The 25,415-nt window shown below is 44.3% G+C and overlaps 1 protein-coding gene and 1 long non-coding RNA gene across 2 annotated transcripts in view; one reads left to right on the forward strand and one right to left on the reverse strand.

The window, feature by feature from the left end:
• The first annotated feature begins 85 nt into the window (after window positions 1-85).
• On the forward strand, window positions 86-24,859 carry LOC308253400 (eukaryotic translation initiation factor 3 subunit C). The gene is made up of 21 exons (XM_080678811.1): window positions 86-440; window positions 575-713; window positions 2,286-2,351; window positions 2,442-2,631; window positions 3,253-3,378; window positions 3,566-3,620; window positions 3,723-3,826; window positions 4,175-4,302; window positions 8,652-8,811; window positions 8,949-9,052; window positions 9,511-9,652; window positions 10,082-10,207; window positions 10,338-10,431; window positions 11,228-11,418; window positions 11,671-11,895; window positions 19,618-19,981; window positions 22,068-22,227; window positions 22,312-22,377; window positions 22,460-22,547; window positions 22,649-22,811; window positions 22,908-24,859. Exons 2-21 carry the CDS (start codon window positions 613-615, stop codon window positions 22,988-22,990), a joined length of 2,736 nt encoding a protein of 911 aa, XP_080534937.1. The 5' UTR covers window positions 86-440; window positions 575-612; the 3' UTR covers window positions 22,991-24,859.
• Window positions 8,474-25,415, reverse strand: part of LOC308253405 — a 33,829-nt gene continuing 16,887 nt past the window's right edge. The window contains exon 3 of the long non-coding RNA XR_013961130.1: window positions 8,474-8,569. This is a non-coding gene — a long non-coding RNA (uncharacterized lncRNA). The remainder of the gene's footprint in view (window positions 8,570-25,415) is intronic.

Here is a 25,415-nt window from a genome sequence, read left to right on the forward strand (position 1 = left end):
CCAACGAAGTTTGCTCTAGTTTCAAAACACAGCAGCTCATCAGCATCACATGCACTTTTTTAAAAGATATTTTTTATTGACTTCAGAGAGAGGAAGGGAGAGAGAGAGAGAAACCATTGAGCCACGCCGGCCGGGAACGTGCACCCTTTTAAAAAAATAAACTCTTGGCCCTGAGACTCTGATTCCACAGGTGAGGAGTGAGGCTCGAAATCTGTGAGTAATAAAGGATGACAACGCGCCGCCCGATCTGGAAATGTAGAGGTACCGTACTTCCTTCCCAGGGCACATCGGGCCTGTCCCCGCCCCCTGTGTGGCGCGAACGCCATTGGGAGTTGTAGTTGTCGGGTATAGTTTGTCGGCGCCCCGGAAGTGACGTTACTGCCGCCTTCTTTCCTCTCCGCGTTTCCGCTGTTTCGCGGTGTGCCTCGCAGGCGCAGCCGGTAGGTATTTCTTGTCCGCGTGTTTCAAGAAGGAGGGCCTGGGTCGGGGTACGCGAAGGGACGGTGCTGGGTGACGGCCGGGAGGCGACGGCTCGGGCCCCTTCTCGGGGAGCTTCACTCCGGCTCTCCCGCAGGTCCGGCCGCACCCGCCGCAGCCCTCAGCGCCGTCGCCATGTCGCGGTTTTTTACCACCGGTTCGGACAGCGAGTCCGAGTCGTCCCTGTCCGGGGAGGAGCTCGTCACCAAACCTGTCGGGGGCAACTACGGCAAACAGTGAGTTGGAGGGCTTGCGTCATGGTGCCCACTCGGGGAGTGCGGGTTCGCAGGCGTGGGAAGGCCGTGCGTGTGCGGGATGGGGGAGAAAGGAGGTGGGAGCGGGGAGGTTCTCTGGGAGGCGGCGAAAGCGAATTCTGAGGATGTTGATAGTTTAAGGGAGCGGAACAGTATTGGAGGGACAGCCTTCATGTTTAGGGTGCTGTGAACTGGGAACCCACCGGATACAAGGGATGTCCGAGAGGTTTCCCGTTGGCCCGGCCTGTTGCATCAGCTTCCTAACTGGCCTCCTTGTCCATAGCCTTTGTACAACCCCAACCTCCTCTCCTCTGTTCGGCATCGGACGCCAAAAGTCATTATTCTTGCCACCAAAAAAGCTCCTTGCTGTGGCTCTGAAGCCCAGCCACTTGGCGCTGCAGGCAGGGACTTAAAACATCTCTTTTATTCCTGGTGTTTACCTCCGCTTAAACGTCCTTCCCCACCCTGCAAATTAATAATTCTTTTCACCCTTTGAAACAGTGGAATGTTGTTTCTCAACTTTCTGTCATACACCATGGCACCATCATCATCTTTGCCACATGCCTGTCTACTGTTTAAAAATATATATTGGAAGGCTCTGGTGGGATCGCTCAGTTGGTTAGAGTCTCCTCCTGACACACCAAGGTTGGGGATTTGATCCCAGGTCAGGTGAACCAATGAATGCATGAATAGGTGGAACAACAAATTGATGTTTCTCTCAAGTCAATAAACAAGAAAAATAAGTAGATAGATATAGCGTCTGGCACAAGGATGATGTGGTGGGGAGGGGATTTGGGGGAAACTGGTAAGATAGAAGAGAGATATTGATAGCTGAATGCTGTCTGTGGTGTGTTTTCTCATTACTGAAGAAAAATACGGGTTGCCCAGCCTTTGTGGTCTGGCAGTTGAGCATCGACCTATGAACCAGGAAATCACAGTTCGATTACCAGTTAGGGCACATGTCTGGGTTGGGGCTCGATCCCCAGTGGGAGCCATGCAGGAGGCAGCCAGTCAATGATTCACTCTCATCAGTGTTTCTGTCTCCCTCTCCCTTCCTCTCTGAAATCAATTTGAAAAATTAAGAAAAAAATACTAGCAGTAGAGGTGTTAAAGCCACTGAGACTTTCTTTTTTCTTGGCCTCTCACACTCTGGGACACATTGTTTTCTAGGACCTAGTTCAGGTACCACCTTCCTGAACACTTGCCCATTCATTCTAGCTAGAGTACCCCTTTTTCAGCTTCTTTCAGTACTTCTAAGTGGCTGTCTTCAGGTAATTAGTTTTGTGGCATAGTACACAGGCACCTTTGTTTACTTTTGAGAGGATGGAGATCTTTGTGTGCTCCACAACATTTGACAAAAGGCCTTACTTGAAGAAGGCTTAAAAGATTGAGTTGTATATGAGGAGGCTATGAAGAGGAAGGATCAAGTAGGGTGAGTGTTGTACCAATGGCCTAAGTTACTCAGTTCTATATTTCCCCATCTGAGAAAAGAAATGGAGATCACTTGGAAAGACCGGAAAAAGAAAGGGAGATTAATGGTCTCTGTTCCTTCAGGCCATTGTTGCTGAGTGAAGATGAAGAAGATACCAAGAGAGTGGTTCGAAGTGCCAAGGACAAGAGGTGAGGCCATGGGGAGCCTCTGGAGTAGTGGCAAATTGGATGGTTGGTGATGGTGAATGTATCCAATATGCAGTTGGTCTCTCAACCCAGGTTTGAGGAGTTGACCAACCTTATCCGGACCATCCGTAATGCCATGAAAATTCGGGATGTCACCAAGTGCCTGGAAGAATTTGAGCTCCTGGGAAAGGCATATGGGAAGGCGAAAAGCATTGTGGACAAGGAAGGTGTTCCCCGGTTCTATATACGCATCCTGGCTGATCTGGAGGACTATCTTAATGAGGTGTGACTCCTGTGGGTAAGGGGATCCAGAAGGGGATTGTGGACCTGGGGCCTGCTTCTAACCCACTTCAGGGATCATATCTCCTCTTGGTGGTTTGCCCTATACACAGTATTTCCCAGAACACAAGGAATAGGGAGATAAAGTAAGGAGAAGGACCTTTTTTAGCCAAGAATTTTAATTGTATTAATTTTTACATTATCTCTTGGTTGTGATTTTGTACTTTTAGTGGTGATATGTAAAGGGTCTTTTAAAAATAACGTGTAGCCCTAACCGGTTTGGCTCAGTGGATAGAGCGTTGGCCTGTGGACTGTAGGGTCCCAGGTTCGATTCCGGTCAAGGGCATGTACCTTGGTTGCGGGCACATCCCCAGTGGGAGGTGTGCAGGAGACAGCTGATCGATGTTTCTCTCTCATCGATGTTTCTAGCTCTCTATCTCTCTCCCTTCCTCTCTGTAAAAAATCAATAAAACATATTTTTTTAAAAAAAAAAAATAAAAATAAAAATAACGTGTAATAAGTAGTACGGATGGTGTGCAGATAGACTAAAAAATGGTGGTAAAGCCTGAAATTTAGGAAATACTATTTAGTCTCAGATTCCTTTCTTCTCTCCACTTTCCTTTAGCTATGGGAAGATAAGGAAGGAAAGAAGAAGATGAACAAGAACAACGCCAAGGCCTTGAGCACTCTGCGCCAGAAGATCCGAAAATATAACCGAGATTTTGAATCCCATATTACAAATTATAAGCAGGTGGGGGTGCTAGACACAGATTTTGTGAACTGTGGGAACAGTGACCTCATGACTGAGACAGAACATTTGCAAATGGGAGATGTGACTGGAGAAGGAGTCATGACAAGACTCTAGGGTGGAGGGGTAGTATGGTGTGGTGGTTGGTAGGCATCCTTAATTACTTTCTCATTTATTTCCCTCCTTAAAGAACCCTGAGCAGTCTGCAGATGAAGATGCTGAGAAGAATGAGGAGGATTCAGAAGGTGAGAGAGAACACCCTTATTGCAAATGGTTAGGAAATCTAAAGTTAGTGGTTCCCTTGGCCTGGTTTCTTGGTTGTCCTTCAGCCTTGCTCTTCCCACCAGGCTCTTCAGATGGGGATGAGGATGGAGTCAGTGCTGCAGCTTTCTTGAAGAAGAAATCAGAAGCTCCTTCTGGGGAGAGTCGCAAGTTCCTCAAAAAGATGGAGGTCAGAGCCAGGGTTATAATGAGGGGTGATTTGCCTCCCATGGGCCATTCTTAGGAGAAGAAAAGACTCATACAACCCTAGGGTTAGGAGGGGTTGGTTTAGTGGAATCTGGTTTGAGAACAGACTTCCTCTTGGATTAGAGCACTGAGTGCACTGGAATATGGAAAACTAGATTCTGGGGCAAGTCACTACTCTCTGGTCCTGGTGGTCCAATCTAGCTCTTAATATCCTGATTCCATGAAGAACCACTCTTGTTCTGGTCCTATAAGCCTCTGAACCCTGTGTTATGGGAGCAGAGAGACTAATCAGTCTCCCCATCTTCTCCCTACTGATCCTTCTTTCCCTCAGGATGAAGATGAGGACTCAGAAGATTCAGAAGAGGATGAAGAGTGGGACACAGGCTCAACATCTTCTGACTCAGACTCAGAGGAGGAAGAAGGGAAACAGACCGTGCTGGCCTCAAGATTCCTTAAAAAGTAAGAAGTGGTACCTCGCTACAGTGGGAAGAGTAGGACACCTTTAATCTTCTTGAAGGTGGTTGCTTCTTCCATGGAGTCCTTTCAGGTTGTAGATGCAGCTGCTCCTTTTTCACAAAGGGATCTCAAGTACACTAGAGTCAAGTACACTAGTTGGCTAAGCTCACAGAGCTAATGTGTCCTGAGGGTTGGGTTTGAAGGCTCCAGAGTCCAAATATTTAATGATGACATTATTCACTACACGTGGACTGAGTGTAAATTTCAGTTGGGCAACGATTAGTTGTGCAGTGCTGGACAAGCTATATAACATTTTCGGTCTCTAGTTTCCTCATCTGTAAAATGGGATAGTACTTAACCCCGTCTCAAGGATAGCTGCAATACAGAGAGGTGATATAGAGAAATGGGAACTCTTAGTGATGATAGCTATTATTATCTTTATTTCAGAGATCTTCTTAGTGTATACCATAGAACTTAGTATATATAGCAAGCCTTCCCGAATTTTACTGGGACAGTCATAGAATGGGAAAGGATTCTGATTTGGATTCTGGTCTCAGCCATTAGTGTTTTATTTAGTAGCTATTCAACTTGGGGTAAGTTACTTAACCTCAGGTTTCAGTTTGCTCCTTTGAAGTCAGAGTGGTACCTGCCCCTTTGTACTACAGATGAGTCAAATACCAAGTTCTAGTAAACACTGCTCATTTATTTATTTTTCATTGATTTTAGATAAAGGAAGGGAGAGGGAGAGAAAGATAGAAACACTCATTGATCAGCTGCTTCCTGCACTTCCTCTACTGGGGATGGAGCCCGCAACCCTAGCATGTGCCCTGACCGGGAGTGGAGCCATGCCCTCAGGGCTCAACCACTGAGCAACACTGACTGGGCAACACTGCTCTTTTAGTAGGCAGAACTATTGCTGCTTTTTGTGTTGCTTTACTGCTTTTAAAAGTTGACATTAGCCCTGACTGGTTTGGCTCAGTGGATAGAGCATCGGCCTGCAGACTGAAAGGTCCCAGGTTCGATTCCGGTCAAGGGCATGTACCTTGGTTGCGGGCACATCCCCAGTAGGAGGTGTGCAGGAGGCAGCTGATTGATGTTTCTCTCCCATCAATGTTTCTGACTCTCTATCCCTCTCCCTTCCTCTCTGTGAAAAATCAATAGAATATTTAAAAAAATAAAAGTTGAGGAGAAACCAAGATGGCGGCATAGGTAAGCACCTAAACTGCTGCCCCGCACAACAATTTCAAAACTACAACTAAAAGACAGAACGGACACCATCCAGAACCACAGGAAAGCTGGCTGAGTGGAAACTCTACAACTAGAAGGAAAGAGGAAAGCTCACAGAGAAGGAGCGGCAAAGAGCTGAGGTACGGTGACATGCGCGCACAGAGAGGAAGGGCGGCGGAGTACCTGGCTGGCTTTATCTGGCGGGAGGGGGCAGGAAGCCCCCGACCACTGAACCCCAGTTCCATCTGCACTGAACCTCAGTTCCGGGCGAAACCCTGTGGACCCAGGCTCATACAGGGGGAGTTTGGACTGTCGGGTGGAGAGAAAGGCACATGGAGACTCAGAAACTCGGAGACTCAGGGGAGCCGCGGCGGCAGGGGTCTGGAGGCGCGAGTGCGCACAAGGACTGACTGTGGAGGTTACCACAGGCTGTCCCTGGCAGAGGGGAGTCAGAGGCTTCTAACTGCACTGAACCGCAGTTCCAGGCGAGCCCCTGGGGACCCACCCTCTTACGGGAGAAATCTGGACTGTAAGGCGGAAACTCGGGAACCGCGGAAGGCAGAGGTCTGGAGACTCGCGAGCAAGGGCAGGGCTGACGGGAAGCCAAGACTGTCTGCTCCGCCCTGAAACTCTGCCACTTCCAAGCTGAGCACAGAGGCCTTTGCAATCTGGCAAGGCTAATCCTATAAGGCTGTCTCCAGCACCAAAAAAACTCCCAGTGTAGACACAGCTGATCCTCACAGCCAACTGGCCTGCAGGTCAATTCCTCCCAGTGATACCAACAACAATCAAGACTTAACTACAACAAGGCTGTACACACAGTCCACAAAGGGGTGAACCAAGAGTGTCCACCTCAGGTTAACTGGGGAGGCCGACCCACTGGGCCATATAGGAAACCTAGCACACAAAGCTACCCTACCAACTCAGGGAAGCAGTGAAAAATGGGGAGACGAAGAAACAGATCACAAATGAAAGAAATGGAGGAAAACAAACGACTGGATATAGAATTCAAAACCACATTTATAAGGCTTTTCAAGAATATCCTAGAAAAGGCCGATAAATATAACGAGACTCTCGAAGAATGAAAAAGGACCAAATAGAAATTAAACATACACTGACTGAAATAAAAAATATTATACAGAGACCCAACAGCAGACTAGAGGAACGCAAGAATCAAGTCAAAGATTTGAAATACAAAGAAGCAAAAAACACTCAACCAGAAAAGCAAAAAAAAGAAAAAAGAATCCAAAAAGTTGAAGATGGTGTAAGGAGCCTCTGGGACAACTTCAAGCGTACCAACATCAGAATTATGGGGGTGCCAGAAGAAGACAGAGAGCAAGATACTGAAAACCTATTGGAAGAAATAATGACAGAAAACTTCCCCCACCTGGTGAAAGAAATAGATTTACAAGTCCAGGAAGCGCACAGAACCCCAAACAAAAGGAATCCAAAGGGGACCACACCAAGACACATCATAATTAAAATGCCAAGAGCAAAAGACAAAGAGAGAATATTAAAAGCAGCAAGAGAAAAACAGTTAGTTACCTACAAGGGAGCACCCATATGATTGTCAGCTGATTTCTCAACAGAAACTATGCAGGCCAGACGGGAGTGGCAAGAAATACTCAAAGTGATGAATAGCAAGAACCTACAATCAAGACTACCCAGCAAAGCTATTATTCAGAATGGAAGGTCAGATAAAGAGCTTCACAGATAAGAAAAAGCTAAAGGAGTTCATCACCACCAAACCAGTATTATATGAAATGCTGAAAGGTATTCTTTAAGAAGAGGAAGAAGAAAAAAGTAAAGATAAAAATTATGAACAACAAATACATGTCTATCAACAAGTGAACCTAAAAATCAAGTGAATTAAAAATCTGAGGAACAGAATAAACTGGTGAATATAATAGAATCAGGGGCATAGAAAGGGAGTGGACTGATAATTCTCAGGTGGAAAGGGGTATGGGGGTGCAGGAAAAGACTGGACAAAAATCGTACACCTATGGATGAGGACAGTGTGGGGGGAGGTAAGGGCAAAAGGTGGGGTGGGAACCGGGTGGAGGGGAGCTATGGGGGGAAAAAGGAGAAACAATTATAATAATCTGAACAATAAAGATTTATTAAATTAAAAAAAAAAAAGTTGGCATTAATGCTGCTTCAGTGAGTAGGGAGTTCCCTGATGCTAAAAGGGCCTAGATATAGGCATTTTGTTGAGAAACTTTTTTTTTTTTATTCTTTATTGTTGAAAGTATTACATATCTCTCCTTTTTCTCCCATTGACCTCTTCCCCAGCCGTTCCCACCACCTACTGCCTATTTTCATGGGGAGAAGCTTTTTTTTCACTATGTGCTTCAGGGAACACTGTGGTCAAGTCTGGGAAGTATTGCATATATGATCTCTTTTTACTCAGAACACTTCTAACACCATATGTGTGGGGGTTTGTCTCACACCAACCAGTTCTCCAGCTCCCTGGACACCAACTAGGTGTGTTCAACAATTCAATTCAGTTCTGGCGCTAACTACCCAGAATTAGTGTAGACCTCACAAGTTAAGGTTTCAGTCCCACAAGACTGCCCACCTCAGACACCAGTTGCAAGTCCCAAGTTTGGTGCCTGTACTTCTGGCCAACCAGCTATAAATTCAAAGTTCCCACAATCCCTTCCTCAGGTTCAAAAATAGAATGACTCATAAAACTTAGGAAAGCCTTTTTACTAGCCACCAACTAATAAGCTTAAGATTGTTCCCAGGTCAGTGTGGACAGAGCAGTTAGTATCAGAGAACAACTATATTTCTTATGGATTCTCTGGGAAACCTTAGAGATTAGCGGTGGAGCAGCATGACAGGCTATTTTGTTGTCTGCAGGGGCCTGGGTACCTCTGCTTTATTAGACCAGGCCATATTGTTCCCTTCCTAAGAGTTTCTTAGTGGGTGTAAAATGGTGACGTACCTTGGAAAGTCGTCCAGCAGATTCAGTGCTTAGTGGTCCTTGTGGTTATGGTTAACTTTAGGTCATTCTTGTAGAGTGTAGCTTGGTTGCAGGACTCTGCAAAGGAAAGGAACTTTGTGGGAGGAAGAAGCCTTAGGGAGAAGGGGACTGGTCTTTGATTTCCTGCGTCTCCCGGCAGAGCCCCGGCCACAGAGGAGGACAAGAAGGCTGCTGAGAAGAAACGGGAGGACAAAGCCAAGAAGAAGCACGATAGGAAGTCTAAGCGCTTGGATGAGGAAGAGGAGGACAATGAAGGCGGGGAGTGGGAAAGGGTCCGAGGTGGAGTGCCCCTCGTTAAGGTGAGAATTTTAGAATTAAAATGAATTGGGAAACAGTTTGGAAGGGCATACAGGCCCAGTCTGGTTGGGTTGGGAGAAAAGTTAAGGCAAGAACGGATTCCTGTTGGCTTGCACATGACAGGATCTGTGTTGCCTAGGAGAAACCAAAAATGTTTGCCAAGGGAACTGAGATCACCCATGCTGTTGTCATCAAGAAACTGAATGAGATCCTACAGGCACGAGGCAAGAAAGGAACTGATCGGTGAGATTCGTGGATCCGGGTTGTGGGACTACAGGTTGAAGGCTCTCTTCTCTAAGAAACAGGGTGGAGGTTGATGTATAAATAGTGCTGTTTTGGGAAGGTGTGTGTGTGGCTCCATAGAAGGAATGGTCTTCGTGAACCATCCCAGTCCATTTTTCTGCTGTTTACTTTCCCTTTGACTTTAAGCCAATCACTTGTCCTTTTAGGACTGTTTTCCCCATCTATAAAATGGGAATAATGCTCACCTTCTTTAGTCATTCAGTGCCTAAAGAGGATGATAGCTTGTTAGCATCAGTGTTGTTTCTGTTTGAAATTTATAAAGGAGAAGCAAGTATACAGGAGGTGAGGATGGGGTATTAGGAATGAGGCTGCCTCACTTGTCCAAAGGAAGCATGCTGTATGGCAGGATGAGATTTCTGACTTGTCTTTGATGCCTCACCCTGTTCTGGACCTTCTAGTGCATCCCAGATTGAGCTGCTACAGCTGCTGGTTCAGATTGCTTCTGAAAACAACCTTGGGGAGGGTGTCGCCATTAAGATCAAGTTCAATATCATCGCCTCTCTCTATGACTACAACCCCAACCTGGCTACATACATGAAGGTGAGGGCAATATAGAGGAGCGTTCCAGGGCTGAGCTGGTGGATTAGGGGAAGGTGCCTAGTGTCTTAAAACTCAAGGGCTGTGGCTCTAGCTGGTTTGGCTCAGTGGATAGAGCCTGTGGACTGAACAGTCCTGGGTTCGATTCCAGTTAAGGGCACATACCTGGGTTTCAGGCTTGATCCCCAGTGGGGGGCGCACAGGAGGCAGCCGATCAATGATTCTCATCTTTGATGTTTCTATCTCTCCCTCTCACTTCCTCTCTGAGATCAATAAAAATATATTTTTTAAACAAAAAACAACAAAAACCCTCAAGGGCTGTGGAAACAGTCTTAGTAGTTGAAGGCTCTGTGTGTTCTGGTGAAGGGGCTTTTGGGAGGCACCTGCTCATTCCCCCTGCACACCTCTGACTGCTATCTGATCTCTTGGCAGCCCGAGATGTGGCAGAAGTGCCTGGATTGCATCAATGAGCTGATGGACATCCTGTTTGCAAATCCCAACATCTTTGTTGGAGAGAACATTCTGGAAGAGAGTGAGAACCTGCATAATGTTGACCAGGTAAAGAGAGGAATTTGCAGGCTAATTGGAGATGTGTATGTTGTCTGCTTTGAGAAAGCTTGGTGGAAATAATGATTTAAGTTTGGACTGAGGTATGGGCTGGTTGTTTACTACTCCTTTACCTTTTCAGCCACTGCGTGTCCGTGGCTGTATCCTAACTCTGGTGGAACGGATGGATGAAGAATTTACCAAAATAATGCAAAATACTGACCCTCACTCCCAAGGTGAGCCTGAGCAAGCATGGGCGTCAGTGAGAGGAAATGTGCAAGAACTAAAACAGGATTATACTAAAAGCATTTGGAAAGCCAGTTTTTTCCCCAGAGCATTCACTCTGGAGGAGGACTCTGGTGGGCCTGAGATACTGGATCCCTCTCCCATAAGTTCTGATTCAGTTGGGCTGAGTGGGGCCTCATATTTGCATTTCTCACATGTTTCTAGGTGGTGCTATTGTTCTGGGAACTACACTTTGAGAATCATTGGGGTATGGCCTCTGCCCATTTGGCTTATTTAGCTTGGATCAGGACATTGGGGTGGGGAAAATACAGGACATTTCCAGAATAAAACGTGAATGCCCACATGTGCCCACTGAGTCAAGGGTGTTGCAGCTAGACGCCTTCATGCTCATGGAGTTTACATTCAGTGCTGGGGATGGCAGTAAACCTATGGTCTTTCCAAATAAACAAATGAGGTAATTTTAGGTGATATAAACTGAATTAGAAATTCAAATTGGGATCTGAGATAGAGCCTGGAAGAGTAGCAGTTTTAGATAACGGTTGAACAGAGCATCCTTAGGTAGAGGCCATTTGAGGTGAGATCAGAATGAGGAGGGGGGGGCTTAATCGGGGGAAGAATTAGCAGAAGAGAACACCTAACAGGAGGAAGAGAAAGTGAGCTTGATGTGTACCAGGACAGGATCTGATGGGTGCGGAAAACATACATAGGCAACTGGATTGGTCAGGGACAGATGACTGAGAAAGCCTGGGCGCCTGGCTGAGCTGAGGGTGGTACTCTCCCTGCCAGAGTATGTGGAGCACCTGAAGGATGAGGCGCAGGTGTGTGCCATCATTGAGCGTGTGCAGCACTACCTGGAAGAGAAGGGGACTACTGAGGAGATCTGTCGTGTCTACTTGAGGCGCATTCTCCACACCTACTACAAGTTTGATTACAAGGCCCATCAACGGCAGCTTACCCTTCCTGAGGGCTCCTCAAAGGTGAGTGCTTGGCCAAGGGGGAGAGGGATATATCTGTCTGTCCTAAATATCTGTCAGGTGTTGATGGCAACCCTTCCATTCCCTGTTAACTTCCTGAAGTGGAGCAGGGAGGGAAAATGGGAACTAGGGCGAGGCTGGGTAGAATCTCATTTGGTTGCTAATGCCTAAGCCATTTAGACCCATCGTCTTTGTCTGTACCTCCTCTTCCCCTCACCAAACAATTACATCACCCTGCTCCCCTGCCCCCCCCAGTCTGACCAAGATCAGGCAGAAAATGAGGGCGAGGACTCAGCTCTGCTGATGGAGAGACTTTGCAAGTACATCTATGCCAAAGACCGTACAGACCGAATTCGCACGTGCGCCATCCTCTGCCATATCTACCATCATGCTCTGCACTCCCGCTGGTACCAGGCCCGTGACCTCATGCTCATGAGCCACCTACAAGACAACATTCAGCATGCAGACCCTCCGGTACAGGTAGGATGAGGAGACACTCTGGCTTTAGTGGCAAAGGGAAGACCAGGCCAGGTCCCAATTGGGGCAGAGTGGCTCAATCAAATTAGTCACTTTGGCTAATTCAGATATAAGTAAACCTTTGGTCTTTCCCAGTTGCCAGCATTCTTTGATCCTCCTGCATATTAAAATTTTATTGTACTGGTCCAACAGCATTAGAGTCCTCTGCGATAGAGATTTGGGTTCAACTAACATTTATTATTCCTACAATGTGTCTACTTCAGAACATTAGGTGATCATCTTGTTTAAAAAGGTGAAAAGAACTATTTAAGAAGTTGTCAAACCAATTGGAAGACAGGGATCCAAATGTAGTGTGATGTGTTGGGACACAACAGTGGAGCAACTAATTTTGTGTGTGTGGCTGTATTGTGAGGACATTTAAAGCTGTGTCTTTAAATGTGTGCTTAAAATAATCAATATTCATTTGGTGAACCTTTCTGATGGTGGTTTTTAAATAGCACTTTCATTTGTTCTTTTTTACTTCATTGTATGGATCTTTTTCTTTTAAATTACAATTTACTTTTATATTAGTTTCAGGTGTACAAAGTGTTTCCCCCTGATAATTCTGGTGCCACCTGGCACCATACATAGTTGTTAAAAGATTATTGATTATATGTTCTCCGCTGTACTTTACATCCCATGACTATTTTGTAACTACCAATCTGTATTTATCAATCCCTTCACCTTTTCACCCAGTTCCCTAATCCCTCCCCTGTGGCAACCATCAGTCTTCTCTGTATCTATGTACCTATTCTGGTCGGTCGGTCGGTCGGTTGGTTGGTTTGTTTGTTACATTGTTCTTTAGATTCCACTTATAAGTGCAATCACATGGTATTTGTCTTTCTCTCACTGATTTTACTTCTCTTAATACTTTGTAGGCCCATCCATACTGTCACACATGATGAAATTTTTTTTGTGTGTGTCAGAGTAATATTTCATTGTATAAATGTACCACAGCTTTTTTATCTGCTTGTCTGTTGATGGGCACTTGGGCTGCTTTCATAGCTTGTCTTTTGTAAATAATGCTGCAATAAACATAGGGTTGCATATATTCTTTTGAAGTAGTGTTTTGGGTTTCTTCTGATATATTCTTGGAAGTGGAGTCACTGGATCATAAGGCAGTTCCATTTTAAATTTTTTGAGGACCCTCCATACTGCTTTCCACAGTGGCTGCACCAATCTGCATTCCCACCAACAGTGCACTAGGTTTTCCTTTTTCTAGATCCTCTCCAACACTTGATTTATTGATGGCAGCCATTCTGACAGTTAGGTGATATCTCATTGTGGTTTTAATTTGCATTTCTCTGATGATTAGTAATGTTGAGCATCTTTTCATGTCTATTGGCCATCTGTATGTCTTGTTTGGAGAAGTGTCTATTCAGGTCCTTTGCCCACTTTTAAATTGGATTGTTTGTTTTTTTGGTGTTGAGTTGTATGAGTTCTTATAAATTTTGGATATTAATCCCTTATTAGATGTATCACTGGTGAATATGCTCTCGTTCAGTGGGTTTACTTTTAATTTTATTGATGCTTTTCTTTGTTGTGCAAAAACTTTAGTTTGATGTGATGTAGTCCCATTTGTTTATTTAGTCTTTTGTTTCCCTTTCCCAAGAAGATACATCAGAAAAAACATTACTAAGAGAAATGTCCAAGATTTTGTTGCCTATGTTTTCTTCTAGGATTTTTATAGTTTCAGGTCTTACATATAAGTCTTCAATCCATTTTTAATTTATTCTTGTGTATGGTGTAAGAATGTTGTGCAGTTTCATTTTTTTGCACATATCTGTCCAACACCATTTATTGAATAGACTCTTTAGCCCCATTGTATATTCTTGCCTCTTTTGTTGAATATTAATTGGCTACAAAGGTGTGGGTTTATTTCTGGACTCTCTATTCCATTGATCCATATCTGTTTTTATGCTGGAACCATACTGTTTTGATTACAAGTTCTTGATCTGTTTTTGTTTTGATAGATTGCTGGTGTATTTCCAGTTTTTAAATGAAGCTGCTGTGAACAACAATATACAAGTCTTTGTGTGGATATATGTTTTCTCTTGGGTAATACTTAAGAGTAGAATTGCTGCATCATAGTGTAGGTGTATGTTTAGTTTTATTAGAAACTGGGGTGTTTGGTTATGTCATTTTATATTCCTACCAGTAATGTGTGAGTGTTAATATTTTATATTGTAGGTCTTTATTAATTTTAGCCATATCGGTGGTTGTGTAATGGAATCCCTTGGTGTTCGTTTGTATTTCCCCAAAAACTCTTGAAATTGATTTTTTTGTTGTTGTTGATTTGTCCTTTATATGTCTTCTTTCACGAAATGTCTGGTCAACTTTTGCTTATTGTTTTTGTTAATTCTCACCAGAGGATATCGATTTTCAGAGAGAGTGGAAGGGAAGGGGAGAGATAGAAAGAGAAACATTGATGCGAGACACATCAATGGGTTGTCCCCTCTCCCCCCACATGCCCTCCTGGCCAAGTATCCAGCCTGCAATGGAGGTATGTGCCCTTGACCGGAATTGAACCCTCGACCCTTCAGTCTGCAAGCTGATGCTGTGACCACTGAGCCAAACGGGCTAGAGCAACTTTTGCCTATTGCTTTTAAAGATTGGATTGTTTGTCTTTTTTTTTTTTTTTAAATATATTTTATTGATTTTTTACAGAGAGGAAGGGAGAGAGATAGAGAGTTAGAAACATCGATGAGAGAAAAACATCAATCAGCTGCCTCTTGCACACCCCCTACTGGGGATGTGCCCGCAACCAGGGTACATGCCCTTGACTGGAATCGAACCCGGGACCCTTCAGTCCGCAGGCCGACGCTCTATCCACTGAGCCAAACCAGTTAGGGCTGTTTGTCTTTTTATTATTGAGTTGTAGGAATTCTTTATATATCCTGGGTGCCAGTCCTTTGTCAGGTCAAAGTTTTCCAAATAATCTTCTTCCATTTTGTGCTTTGCCTATTCATTTTCTTAACCATTCCTTTTGGTGTAGTCTGGCTTAGCAATTTTTTTGTTTATAGTTATTTTCGGGGTCCCAGTGACAGAAACCTTTCCTACTTGCAATTCATGAAGATATTCTTTTTTTTTTTTTTTTTTTTTTTTTTTTTTTTTAAGTTCTTAATGGTTTTAGCTTTCACATTTAAATCTGATTTTTGCATGTGGTGTGAAGTCAGGGTCAGAGATGGTCTATCCCCATTGTATTGCTTTGGTGCCTTTGTGGAATACTACTTGACCCTTAAAGTATGAGTGTGTTTCTGGGCTCTCTATTTCTGTTCCATTCATTCATGTTTTTGTCTGTCTTTATGCCATTCTAGTACTGTCTTGATTGCTGTGCCTTTAGAGGAACTCTCAAAGTCAGGAATATGAGTCTGCCATCTTTTTTTTTTTTAATGATTTGGATATTTTGTGATCTTTTCATTTCCACATAAATTTTAGAGTCAGCTTGTCAGTTTCTACAAAGACACCTGCTGGGATTTTATCGAATCTATAAAACAATTTTAGGAAAATTCACGTTAAGTAAACATTGACCCTTTCAGTCTTACATGTTATCTCTTCATTTATTTTCTTCAGTTTCTCTCTGCAATGTTTGAAATATTAGACATCTTTTTAAAAATTTTTCCTGAATATGATGTGATACTTGACGCTTTGGTAAATGAATTTTTTTTTTAATTTCATTTCCAATTGTTAACTACCAGTATATCCTATCATTTTGCTAAATTCACTTAGCTCTAGTACAGTCATGCGCTGCTTAATGAGGGGAATACATTCTAAGAAATGCGTTGTTAGGTATAATGTTAGCTGTAGTATTTTGGTCAATATCCTTTCTCAGATTGATCCAAGTTCAATGAGAATTTTTGTCAAAACAGATATTGAATTTTGTCAAAAGCTTTTTCTGCATCTATTAAAATGATACACAGTTAATTATGTCTTTTAAATGTTGCTAGATTCTGTTTACTAATAATTTTTAAGGCTCTTTGCATCTGTTTATGACTGGTATTGACCTCTCTGTGTTTGCTGTTATTAATACTTAGTCTTTCCCCTCTTAAAAAAGTCTGTGTTGCTTATAATCTAAACTTCTTAATTAGTGGCAAGTCCATTTTTCAGTTGCCGAGGTCAGAAACTTTGGCATCATCCATGATCCTTATTTTTCTCTCACATACTACATCTGCTTCCCCAGCCATTTCTGTTCAAAATCGTTATCTGACCACTTATCACTTTCAGTGCTACCCTCTGGTCTAAGCCACCATCATCTTGGTCTCTCTCTGCTTCTGACCTTCAGGCTCTTGTTTTAAAAAACAAAACAAAAAACTATTGGGGTTTTTTTTTTACATGTGTCCCTTCCCCCCCCCCCCCCCCATTGACCGCTTCTAGCCCACCCCCTGAAGGCTATTCTTAATACAGTAGCCAAAGTAGCCATATTAAATTAAGTCAGATTATATCATTTATTTGCTCAAAACCTTCCCATGGTTTTCTTTTTTTTTTTTTTAGTAAATCTTTATTGTTCAGATTACAGGTGTTCCTCTTTTTTTCCCCCATAGCTCCCCTCCACCTGATTCCCCACCCCACCCCATGCCCTTACCCCCCGCCACTGTCTTCATCCATAGGTGTAAGCTTTTTGTCCAATCTCTTCCCGCACCCCTCACACACCCTCCCCCCTGAGAATTGTCAGTCCACTCCCTTTCTATGTCCCTGATTCTATTATATTCACCAGTCCATTCTGTTCTTCAGATTTTTTATTCACTTGATTTTTAGATTCACTTGTTGGTAGGTATGTATTTGATGTCATTTTGTTGTTCATAATTTTTATCTTTACCTTTTTCTTCTTCTTCCTCTTCTTAAAGAATACCCTTCAGCATTTCATGTAATCCTGGTTTGGTGGTGATGAACTCCTTTAGCTTTTTCTTGTATGTGAAGCTCTTTATCTGACCTTCAACTCTGAATGATAGCTTTGCTGGGTAGAGTAATCTTGGTTGTAGGTTCTTGCTGTTCCTCACTTTGAATATTTCTTGCCACTCCCTTCTGGCCTGCATAGTTTCTGCTGAGAAATCAGGTGACAGTCTTATGGGTGCTCCCTTATAGGTAACTAACCATTTTTCTCTTGCTGCTTTCAAGATTCTCTCTTTGTCTTTTGCCCTTGGCATTTTAATTATGATGTGTCTTGGTGTGGTCCTCTTTGGATTCCTCTTGTATGGGGTTCTGTGTGCTTCCTGAACTTGTGAGTCTATTTCTTTCACCAGGTAGGGAAAGTTTTCTGTCATTATTTCTTCTAATAGGTTTTCAATATTTTGCTCTCTCTCTTCTTCTGGCACCCCAAAAATTCGGATGTTAGTACGCTTAAAGTTGTCCCAGAGGCTCCTTACACTATCTTCATATTTTTGGATTCTTTTTTCTTTTTGTTTTTCTGGTTGGGTGTTTTTTGTTTCCTCATATTTCAGATCTTTGGTTTGATTATTGGGGTATGTTGATCTACAGTTGAGTTTCTGTATATTCTTTATTTCAGACAGTGTATGCTTAATTTCTGACTGGTCCTTTTCCATTTTTTTGGCATTCTCATTAAGATCCTTAAAGGTCTCACTAAGTTCCTCAGCGGTTTTTAGAAGATTCTTGAGTAACCTTATTAATGTGGTTCTGAACTCTATGTCGTCCAGTAGTTTGCTTTCCTCCATTTCTTTCATTCATGACATGTTTCTTTGTCTCCGCATTTTGCTGCTTCCCTGTTTTGATGGAGTGGCTTTGTGTGGTAGGTGACCTATAGGGGCCAGTAGCTCAGCCTCCCCAATCACCTGAGGTGGACGCCTTTGGTACACCCCTTTGTGGGCTGAGTGCAAAGTCTTGGTGTAGTTAAGCCTTGATTGCTGTTGGTACACTGGGAGGAATTGACCTCGAGGCCAATTGGCTGTGAGGACCTGCTGTGTCTATAATGGAAGAACTGCTGCGCTAGAGACACGCTTATGGTGCAGGACTTGTTTCAGTGGGGCTTTGGTGCTCACTGAGTCTGCCTCTTGAATGTGTCACTTATGGATGTGAGGAGTTGAAATCTGGTGTCTCGCACTGACCAGTAGGTACACTGGCTTCTGGATCTCCAATGGGGTGCAGGTCAGCTACTGTCTGAGGCCACCCAGCAGGTGCTACAGCGAGAACTACAGTTTTCTCCTCTTTGCTTGGGGTTTGGAGGTTTTGGAGCTGTCTGACCCAGGCTGCAAGTTTGCTAGGTTAAGCTGCGATAGGGCAGGTCATTCATATGCTAAAGCCGCTGCTTGGAGCTTGGGTGGGTTTGTAGATTGTGCGGGGCGGGGGTCTCAGGGTATGACTAGGCTAGGACGTGGCAAACAGCGATGGTTGCCAGTTAGGCAAACAGCGATGGCTGCCAGTTAGCCGGCTCTGCGTCTCCGACCGCGTCCCCGCGTCCCATGCCCCAGCACAATAAACAATTATTCCTGTGCGCAGCCCTGCAAGCAAGCCTCCCTCACTTTCCGACCCCACGGCAGACAGTCCAGCTTCTCTCCGTAGGAGTTTGGGTCCCCCACATCTCCCCAGAAACTGGAGTTCGGAGTAATCGGAAGCTTGTCTCCCTTTGGGTTGAAAAAAGCGTTCCCAGTCGCCTGTCGCCAGCACGATTCACGCGCCTCCGTACCTCAGCTTTTCAGTGCTTGTGCACCCCTCAATGCTGTTTGCTCTTTCCTTCTAGTTGTAGAACTTCCACTCAGCCAGCTTTCCCGTGGTTCTGGGTGATAGACGTTTTGTCTTTTAGTTGTAGTTTTGAAATTGTTGTGCGAGACAGCAGTTTAGGTGTTTACCTACGCCGCCATCTTGGATCCTCTCCTTCCCATGGTTTTCCATCTTAAAATCCTTTACCTGGCTTACATGGCTGTGTGCTTGCTCATCCTCTGGTTTATGATCACATCTTTTCTATCAGCTGTGGCCATTTCACATTCCTGTTCCTCAAGTACACCTGGCACAACTCTTACACATGGCCTTTGCCTTTGCTTTTTCTTTTTTCTACAATGCTCTTCTCCCAGTTATCTGCAGGACTTGTTCCCTCTTTTACTATTAGGTATTTATTTAAACACTAGAGGCCCAATGCACAAAGATTCGTGCAAGAATGGGTCTTCCTTCCCCTGGCTGTCGGCACCGCCTTTGCTATGGCCAGAGCTGCCTTTCCATCTTCCCACGCTGCCCAGAGGCCCGGAGCAGCTGGGGTGGTGCAGAACGCCCCCAGCTGCTTGGCCCCTGCATATGCAAATTAGACCATCATCTTTGTTGGGTTAATTTGCATACTCATTCCTGATTGGCTGGTGGCATCGTGAAGATGCAGTCAATTTGCATCTTACTCTTTTATTAGTGTAGATTCCCATCAAGATGTGGCCTTCCCTAGTTATCCTATATAAAATTGTGAGCTCCCACCACATAAACTCCCTTAATTTCCTCCTCTGCTTTATTTTTCTCCTTAGCACAAGTCCCACCTGTATATGGTGGTTCTTTCTCTTCCACACCCTTTCCCTAGAATGGAAGCTCTGTGGTGGAGCAGGGCCTTGTCTATTTTGTTCTCAGTCCCATCCTGTTGCCTAGTGCTTACCACATCAGTGTATCATTCGTTGAGTATTTGTGTATTTGTTGAATGAACAACTTGGAATGACTTGCCCCGTCACTGTCACCTCTGAGTGCATCATCCTTTGCTCCCAGATCCTGTACAACCGCACCATGGTGCAGCTGGGCATCTGTGCCTTCCGCCAAGGCCTGACCAAGGATGCTCACAATGCCCTGCTGGACATCCAGTCAAGTGGCCGGGCCAAGGAGCTCCTGGGTCAGGGTCTGCTGCTGCGCAGCCTCCAGGAGCGCAACCAGGAGCAGGAGAAGGTGGAGCGGCGCCGGCAGGTGCCCTTCCACCTGCACATCAACCTGGAGCTGCTGGAGTGTGTTTATCTGGTGTCTGCCATGCTCCTGGAGATCCCCTACATGGCCGCCCATGAAAGTGATGCCCGCCGACGCATGATCAGCAAGCAGTTCCATCACCAGCTGCGGGTGGGCGAGCGACAGCCCCTGCTGGGTGAGTATGAAGCTCTGTAGTGGAACAAACTTCACTTTGTTCCTTGATTACTTTTTTTTTTCAAGTGTTTTTATTTGAGAGAGAGAAAGGGAGAGGGAGAGATGGAAACATCAATGATGAGAGAGAATTAATTGGTTGGCTGCCTTCCGCACACTCCCCACTGGGGATCAAGCCCCCAACCTGGGCATGTGCCCTGACCGGGTATTATACCATGACCTCCTGCAGACCAGCCAGGCTGTTCATTGATTACTTTTAAAAAAAAGATTAAGAGAAGCTAAAGGTAATAATATGATTCCATTTGATTTAATGACATCTTCATAGAGAACCTTAAGGCATCCTTTTTACTTAATAGTTTCTGTAATGTCTCACCATAGGATACATTGTTCTGTCTTACAAATTAAGCTCCCTGCTTTGTTATTCTCCATTTCAGTCTGCTTGTCAGTCTTATCTTTCTATAGAATTTATAATGCCATACACCCCCCACACCTTTAGAGGTTCTTCATTGCCTACAGAGTAAAGCTCACTCTCCTTAGTCACTAAGTCAAACTCATGACCTGTTTCCAGTGGTATTTCTTATTTAATATAAATTTACATAGTACTTTTTTTCTGCCTGGCACTGTAAAAATAATTTATTCTTTATTACTAATAACTGTAATGTAGATACTATTATTACCCCCTTTTTCTTGATTAAGAAACTGAGGCACAGAAGTTAAGTGACTTGCCTAACTTTAACATAGCTAATGTGTGCCTCTCTAACCTTTTTTCCTCTTTTTCCCCTTCATACGCATTATTTTTTTAGCCAACCAACTAGACCCTTGGCATTCAAGAATCTAACATTGGCCCCTCTAATCACTTCTGAAAGATCTGATCCATCAATCCAGCAGTTGAGTGAGTTGTGATTTCACTGGTAAAGGAATTTGAATTGTGCCCTTCCAGTGGGGTGGAAGGACTTAGCAAGTGAGTCAGGCTTACTGTTCACAGCTGCATCCCTTTATAGATTTGTCCTCTGCTGGTTGTGTATGTGGTTCTGTTGAAGTGCAGGTGCCCCTTAGGCAGATTTTGTTTGGCTTCTGTAGAGATACTTGCTTTAATTGGAAATTTCCAGTGAAAGCCTGTGTTTCCAGCATCTCTTAGGGCTCGCTAGTTCACCACAGTTCCTACCATTGTGCGTCAGTGCCTGCAATGGAGCCAGAAGCCAGTTTCTATTTCAGCTCTACACTATTGCTTGGTTTGTAGAGAAATACCCTTTGAACCTCTAACCTTGCCTAATTTTCAGAAGTGATCAAATGGAAGCTAACACAAAAGGGTTGTGTGTCTTTCCTTATACTTATCCCTATCCATACATTTCTATCTGGGCCTAAACCGTGAACATGCTTAAGCTTGTTGTCCCTGTTTTAGGTTTTGCCCTGCTCATGGTTCCCTTCATCTGCCATCCATTTCCAGTCTTGGAGCTTTCATATTTTATTGTCTACCCTGAATTCCAGCTACTCTTATTTGCCATGTCTATCTTCCTGGCTTGTTTCTCACAACTGTATTTTGGGGCCCAAGTCCATCAGCATATCAAACCCATGATTTATTAGAATTTAAATTTAAAGTGAGGCTAAATATTTTTAAGAAAAGGAGTGAGCCACTTTAAAGAAAAATAAACTGATAACAGTGTGATATATAGTAGATATGGTAAAAATCATGAAGGTGGTATAAGAAGGAAGGAAGTTGGATAACTACCATTCCAGTTGCGATGTTAATTTTTTTAGGTCAAGAATCCTTATAAGAATCTGATGAAAACTGTGGACCCTTTTTCTAGGATAATACACATAAGGATACACAAAGCAATTTGTCAACATTTTCAAGGAGGTCACTAGTTCCCTAAGCACATCATGGACTGATTTAGTCTAAATCTAAATCAACTTATTCTGATGGTACAGGACTTGTACAATCACATGGCTATTTAGTGGAGAGATGGGAAGATCTCCAGGCTGGTTGTTGGCTCTTCTGGCCTGTGTTCCTCCTTGAACAGTGCTTGCTCGTGGGGGCCAGAACCCTGGTGCCGGGTTTCCTAGTCCCTGCCTCATTCCCAACCTTTCAGGCCCCCCTGAATCAATGAGGGAACATGTGGTCGCTGCCTCCAAGGCTATGAAGATGGGTGACTGGAAGACCTGCCACAGTTTTATAATCAATGAGAAAATGAATGGCAAAGTGTGGGACCTTTTCCCTGAAGCTGACAAAGTCCGAACCATGCTGGTTAGGTGAGCCGAGAAGGGAAATGTGATGAGTGGGGAATAAAAGACTGGTTGGTCTCTTTCCCTGAAGATCTTTTCTTTATCCCATAGGAAGATCCAGGAAGAGTCACTACGGACCTACCTCTTCACCTACAGCAGTGTCTATGACTCCATCAGGTAGGATGAGCCCTGAGGAAGCAGAGCGGCCCCAGCTTTGTGGTCGCAGATCCTAGTTGCTCCCCGTCTTCTTTCTCCCCAGCATGGAGACACTGTCTGACATGTTTGAGCTGGACCTACCTACTGTACACTCCATCATTAGCAAGATGATCATTAATGAGGAGTTGATGGTAAGGGCCAGGAGTGGTAAATGGGCAGGTGAGTCATGGGAAGTTTGGAGTGGAGGGGTCTGATCTGTGTCATGTCCCTATCTCTGGCTCACTCCCATCAGGCTTCCTTGGACCAGCCAACACAGACAGTGGTGATGCACCGCACGGAGCCCACTGCCCAACAGAACCTGGCTCTGCAGCTGGCTGAAAAGCTGGGCAGCCTGGTGGAAAATAATGAGCGGGTGTTTGACCACAAGCAGGGTACCTATGGTGGCTACTTCCGAGGTAAGTGGTTCCATCCCCTTTGCTCTCCCAGCGTCCTGGCTCCCTTACTGTCTCTCCCATGGCATTCACTCCCTCCCCTTCCCATCTCTCTTGCAGATCAGAAGGATGGCTACCGCAAAAACGAAGGCTACATGCGCCGGGGTGGCTACCGCCAGCAGCAGTCTCAGACAGCCTACTGATCACTTCTGTCCCCATGGCTTAGACCATTCAACAACCTTTAAGTCCTAAACCACACCCCAGTCATTAAAGGTCTATTTAAACTTGTTATAGTCCCTGTTTTGCCTGCATGTCGCCACAGAGGTGTGTTGGCAGTTCATTTGCTAATTTTATTTCTTAGCTTCTACCATATGACAGGCACAAAGCAGAAATAACTAGTACATATTTCTGACTTCAAAGAGCTTTCTGCTCTTTTGCATTTAACAGAAAATTGTAGCAATGTGGTAAGTTATAACAGGTGTGAAGGAAAGGTGTGGTGGATATATTGAGCAGGATATGACTGGGGCATAAATATCAGAAAACAAAACAGAGTAGGCAGTAGTAATGGCTGGTCCTTGCAGGTGGATGGGTGGTGGTGCACCATCAAGAAAAGGAGAATTTGCCTAAACCTGTGTGAAGTTGGTCCTTGGACCAGTGTGGGCCTGCAATTAGAGAAACTTAGCCATTACCGTAACAGTGAAGCATGTGATTGTTTACCTAATTTGTGTACTGTTTTCAAAAGTGTTGATTTACAGTAGATTGGAAGCTTTTTTAAAAGAATCCATCATATTTGAGAAGCATTGATGTAGGCAAAGGAGTAAGAGCAAGTGCAAAGGACAGTGGTTTTTATTAAAGTGTATGTGTAGAGGACAAAGACTTTAAATACTTTGGATTTTTGAAAACAAAATTCACAAGTGGATCCAGTTTTAAGAATGGTAATGGAGCAGCATTGTAAAATACGAAGTTGGAGGCAGAGGGCCAATCAGAAAATAAAAAGCATCTGAAGCCAGGATGGTTAGGATCAGAGGTGAGGGATTGAAGAGGGATATAGGTAACAAGCTGGACTTTCTGACCAATTGAACCTGAGAGTAGTAGGAGTTTCTTGACTTAAGAATGACAGATTCTCCTGATGGGGATATATAGGTAATAGAGCTGTTATCAAGAAGTAGTTGGGATATTCTTTGTGTTCAGGAACACAAGAACAACAGGATGCAGGGTGGGCTGATATGTTGAGTTTGAGGTATTTGGGGCATAAGCAAGGCAGCTGGAAATGAGATTAGTATGCATATTAATTAGGCTGTAAGCTATGCTGCTATAACAAAGGGACTCCAAAGTAATGATGCAAACAAAATAGAGTCCCTTGAACAACATGGGTTTAAATTGGGCTGTTCACTTATCCACAGATACCAAGGGACAACTAAAGTTGGGGGAGGGGGGGCGCGGGGCGGGGTCAGAAGTTATACACGGATTTTCAACTGCATGGGAAGTTGGCACCCTAACTCGCATGTTGTTCAAGGGTCAACTTTCATTTACTTCTCATGTGACAGTCCAGGGATCAGGGAGTGGTCCAGGCTTAGGGTTAGACAACTGTGTTAAACAAGATTATCTAGAGATTCAGGGTTCCACTGTCTTACTGCTCCACCATCCCCTCCCCCAGGTGGTGGTTCTCATCTACATGGTTAAAGCTGGCTTACCCGCCCCACATCCTTGTTCAAGCCCATAGGAAAGGGAAGAGGAAGCAGAGGGCCTGGAAACTGCACTGATACAATTGGCTAGAATTTAGTCTCATATGCTTGCTACCCTGTGGGGAACACTAAAATGCCTCTAGCTGAATAGTTGTGTTTTCATTAAAACTTGGAGCTCTAGCCGGTTTGGCTCAGTGGATAGAGCGTCAGCCTGGGGACTGAAGGGTCCCGGGTTCGATTCCGGTCAAGGGTATGTACCTTGGTTGCAGGCACATCCCCAGTGGGGAGTGTGCAGGAGGCAGCTGATCGATGCTTCTCTCTCATCAATGTTTCTAACTCTCTATCCCTCTTCCTTCCTCTCTGTAAAAAATCAATAAAATATATTTTAAAAAAAAACAACAAAATTTGGGGAGATCTGTAAATAAAAGACAGAGAGTGGACACGGGACAATTATTAGTCTATCACAGAAGGGAGGAAACAAAAGATTTTGAAGTGAGTGGTTGTCAAAAGTATGGTAGTGGGTCCCGGCCTGTGTGGTTCAGTGGTTGAGTGTTGACCCATGTACCAGGAAGTCACAGTTCGATTCCTGGTCAGAGCACATGCCCGTGTTGTGGGCTTGATCCCCAGTAGGGAGCGTGCAGGAGGCAGCCAACCAATGATTCTCATCATTGATGTTGTGCTCTCTCTTTTTCTCTATCCTTCTCCTTTCATCTCTGAAATAAATAAAAATATGTTTAGAAATAAAAAAAGAAAAGTTAGCCCTAACTGGTTTGGCTCAGTGGATAGTGTCAGCCTGCGGACTGAAGGGTCCCAGGTTCGATTCCAGTCAAAGGCATGTACCTTGGTTGCGGGCACATCCCCAGTAGGGGGTGTGCAGGAGGCAGCTTAATGCCGGTGTGTGTTTCAAACTAATGAGTCCAGAGATGAAACATAATTTTGGAAG

This window comes from Plecotus auritus (assembly GCF_963455305.1).
Source record: "Plecotus auritus genome assembly, chromosome: 7".
Taxonomy (NCBI): domain Eukaryota; kingdom Metazoa; phylum Chordata; class Mammalia; order Chiroptera; family Vespertilionidae; genus Plecotus; species Plecotus auritus.

Excerpts from the sequence above, each read along its gene's own strand:
- LOC308253400 (XM_080678811.1), top strand. The coding sequence starts at position 613 with ATGTCGCGGTTTTTTACCACCGGTTCGGACAGCGAGTCCGAGTCGTCC. Across the intron at positions 2,352-2,441 it reads CGAAGTGCCAAGGACAAGAG|GTTTGAGGAGTTGACCAACC; the intron begins GTGAGGCCATGG and ends CTCTCAACCCAG. Across the intron at positions 8,812-8,948 it reads GTGGAGTGCCCCTCGTTAAG|GAGAAACCAAAAATGTTTGC; the intron begins GTGAGAATTTTA and ends TGTGTTGCCTAG.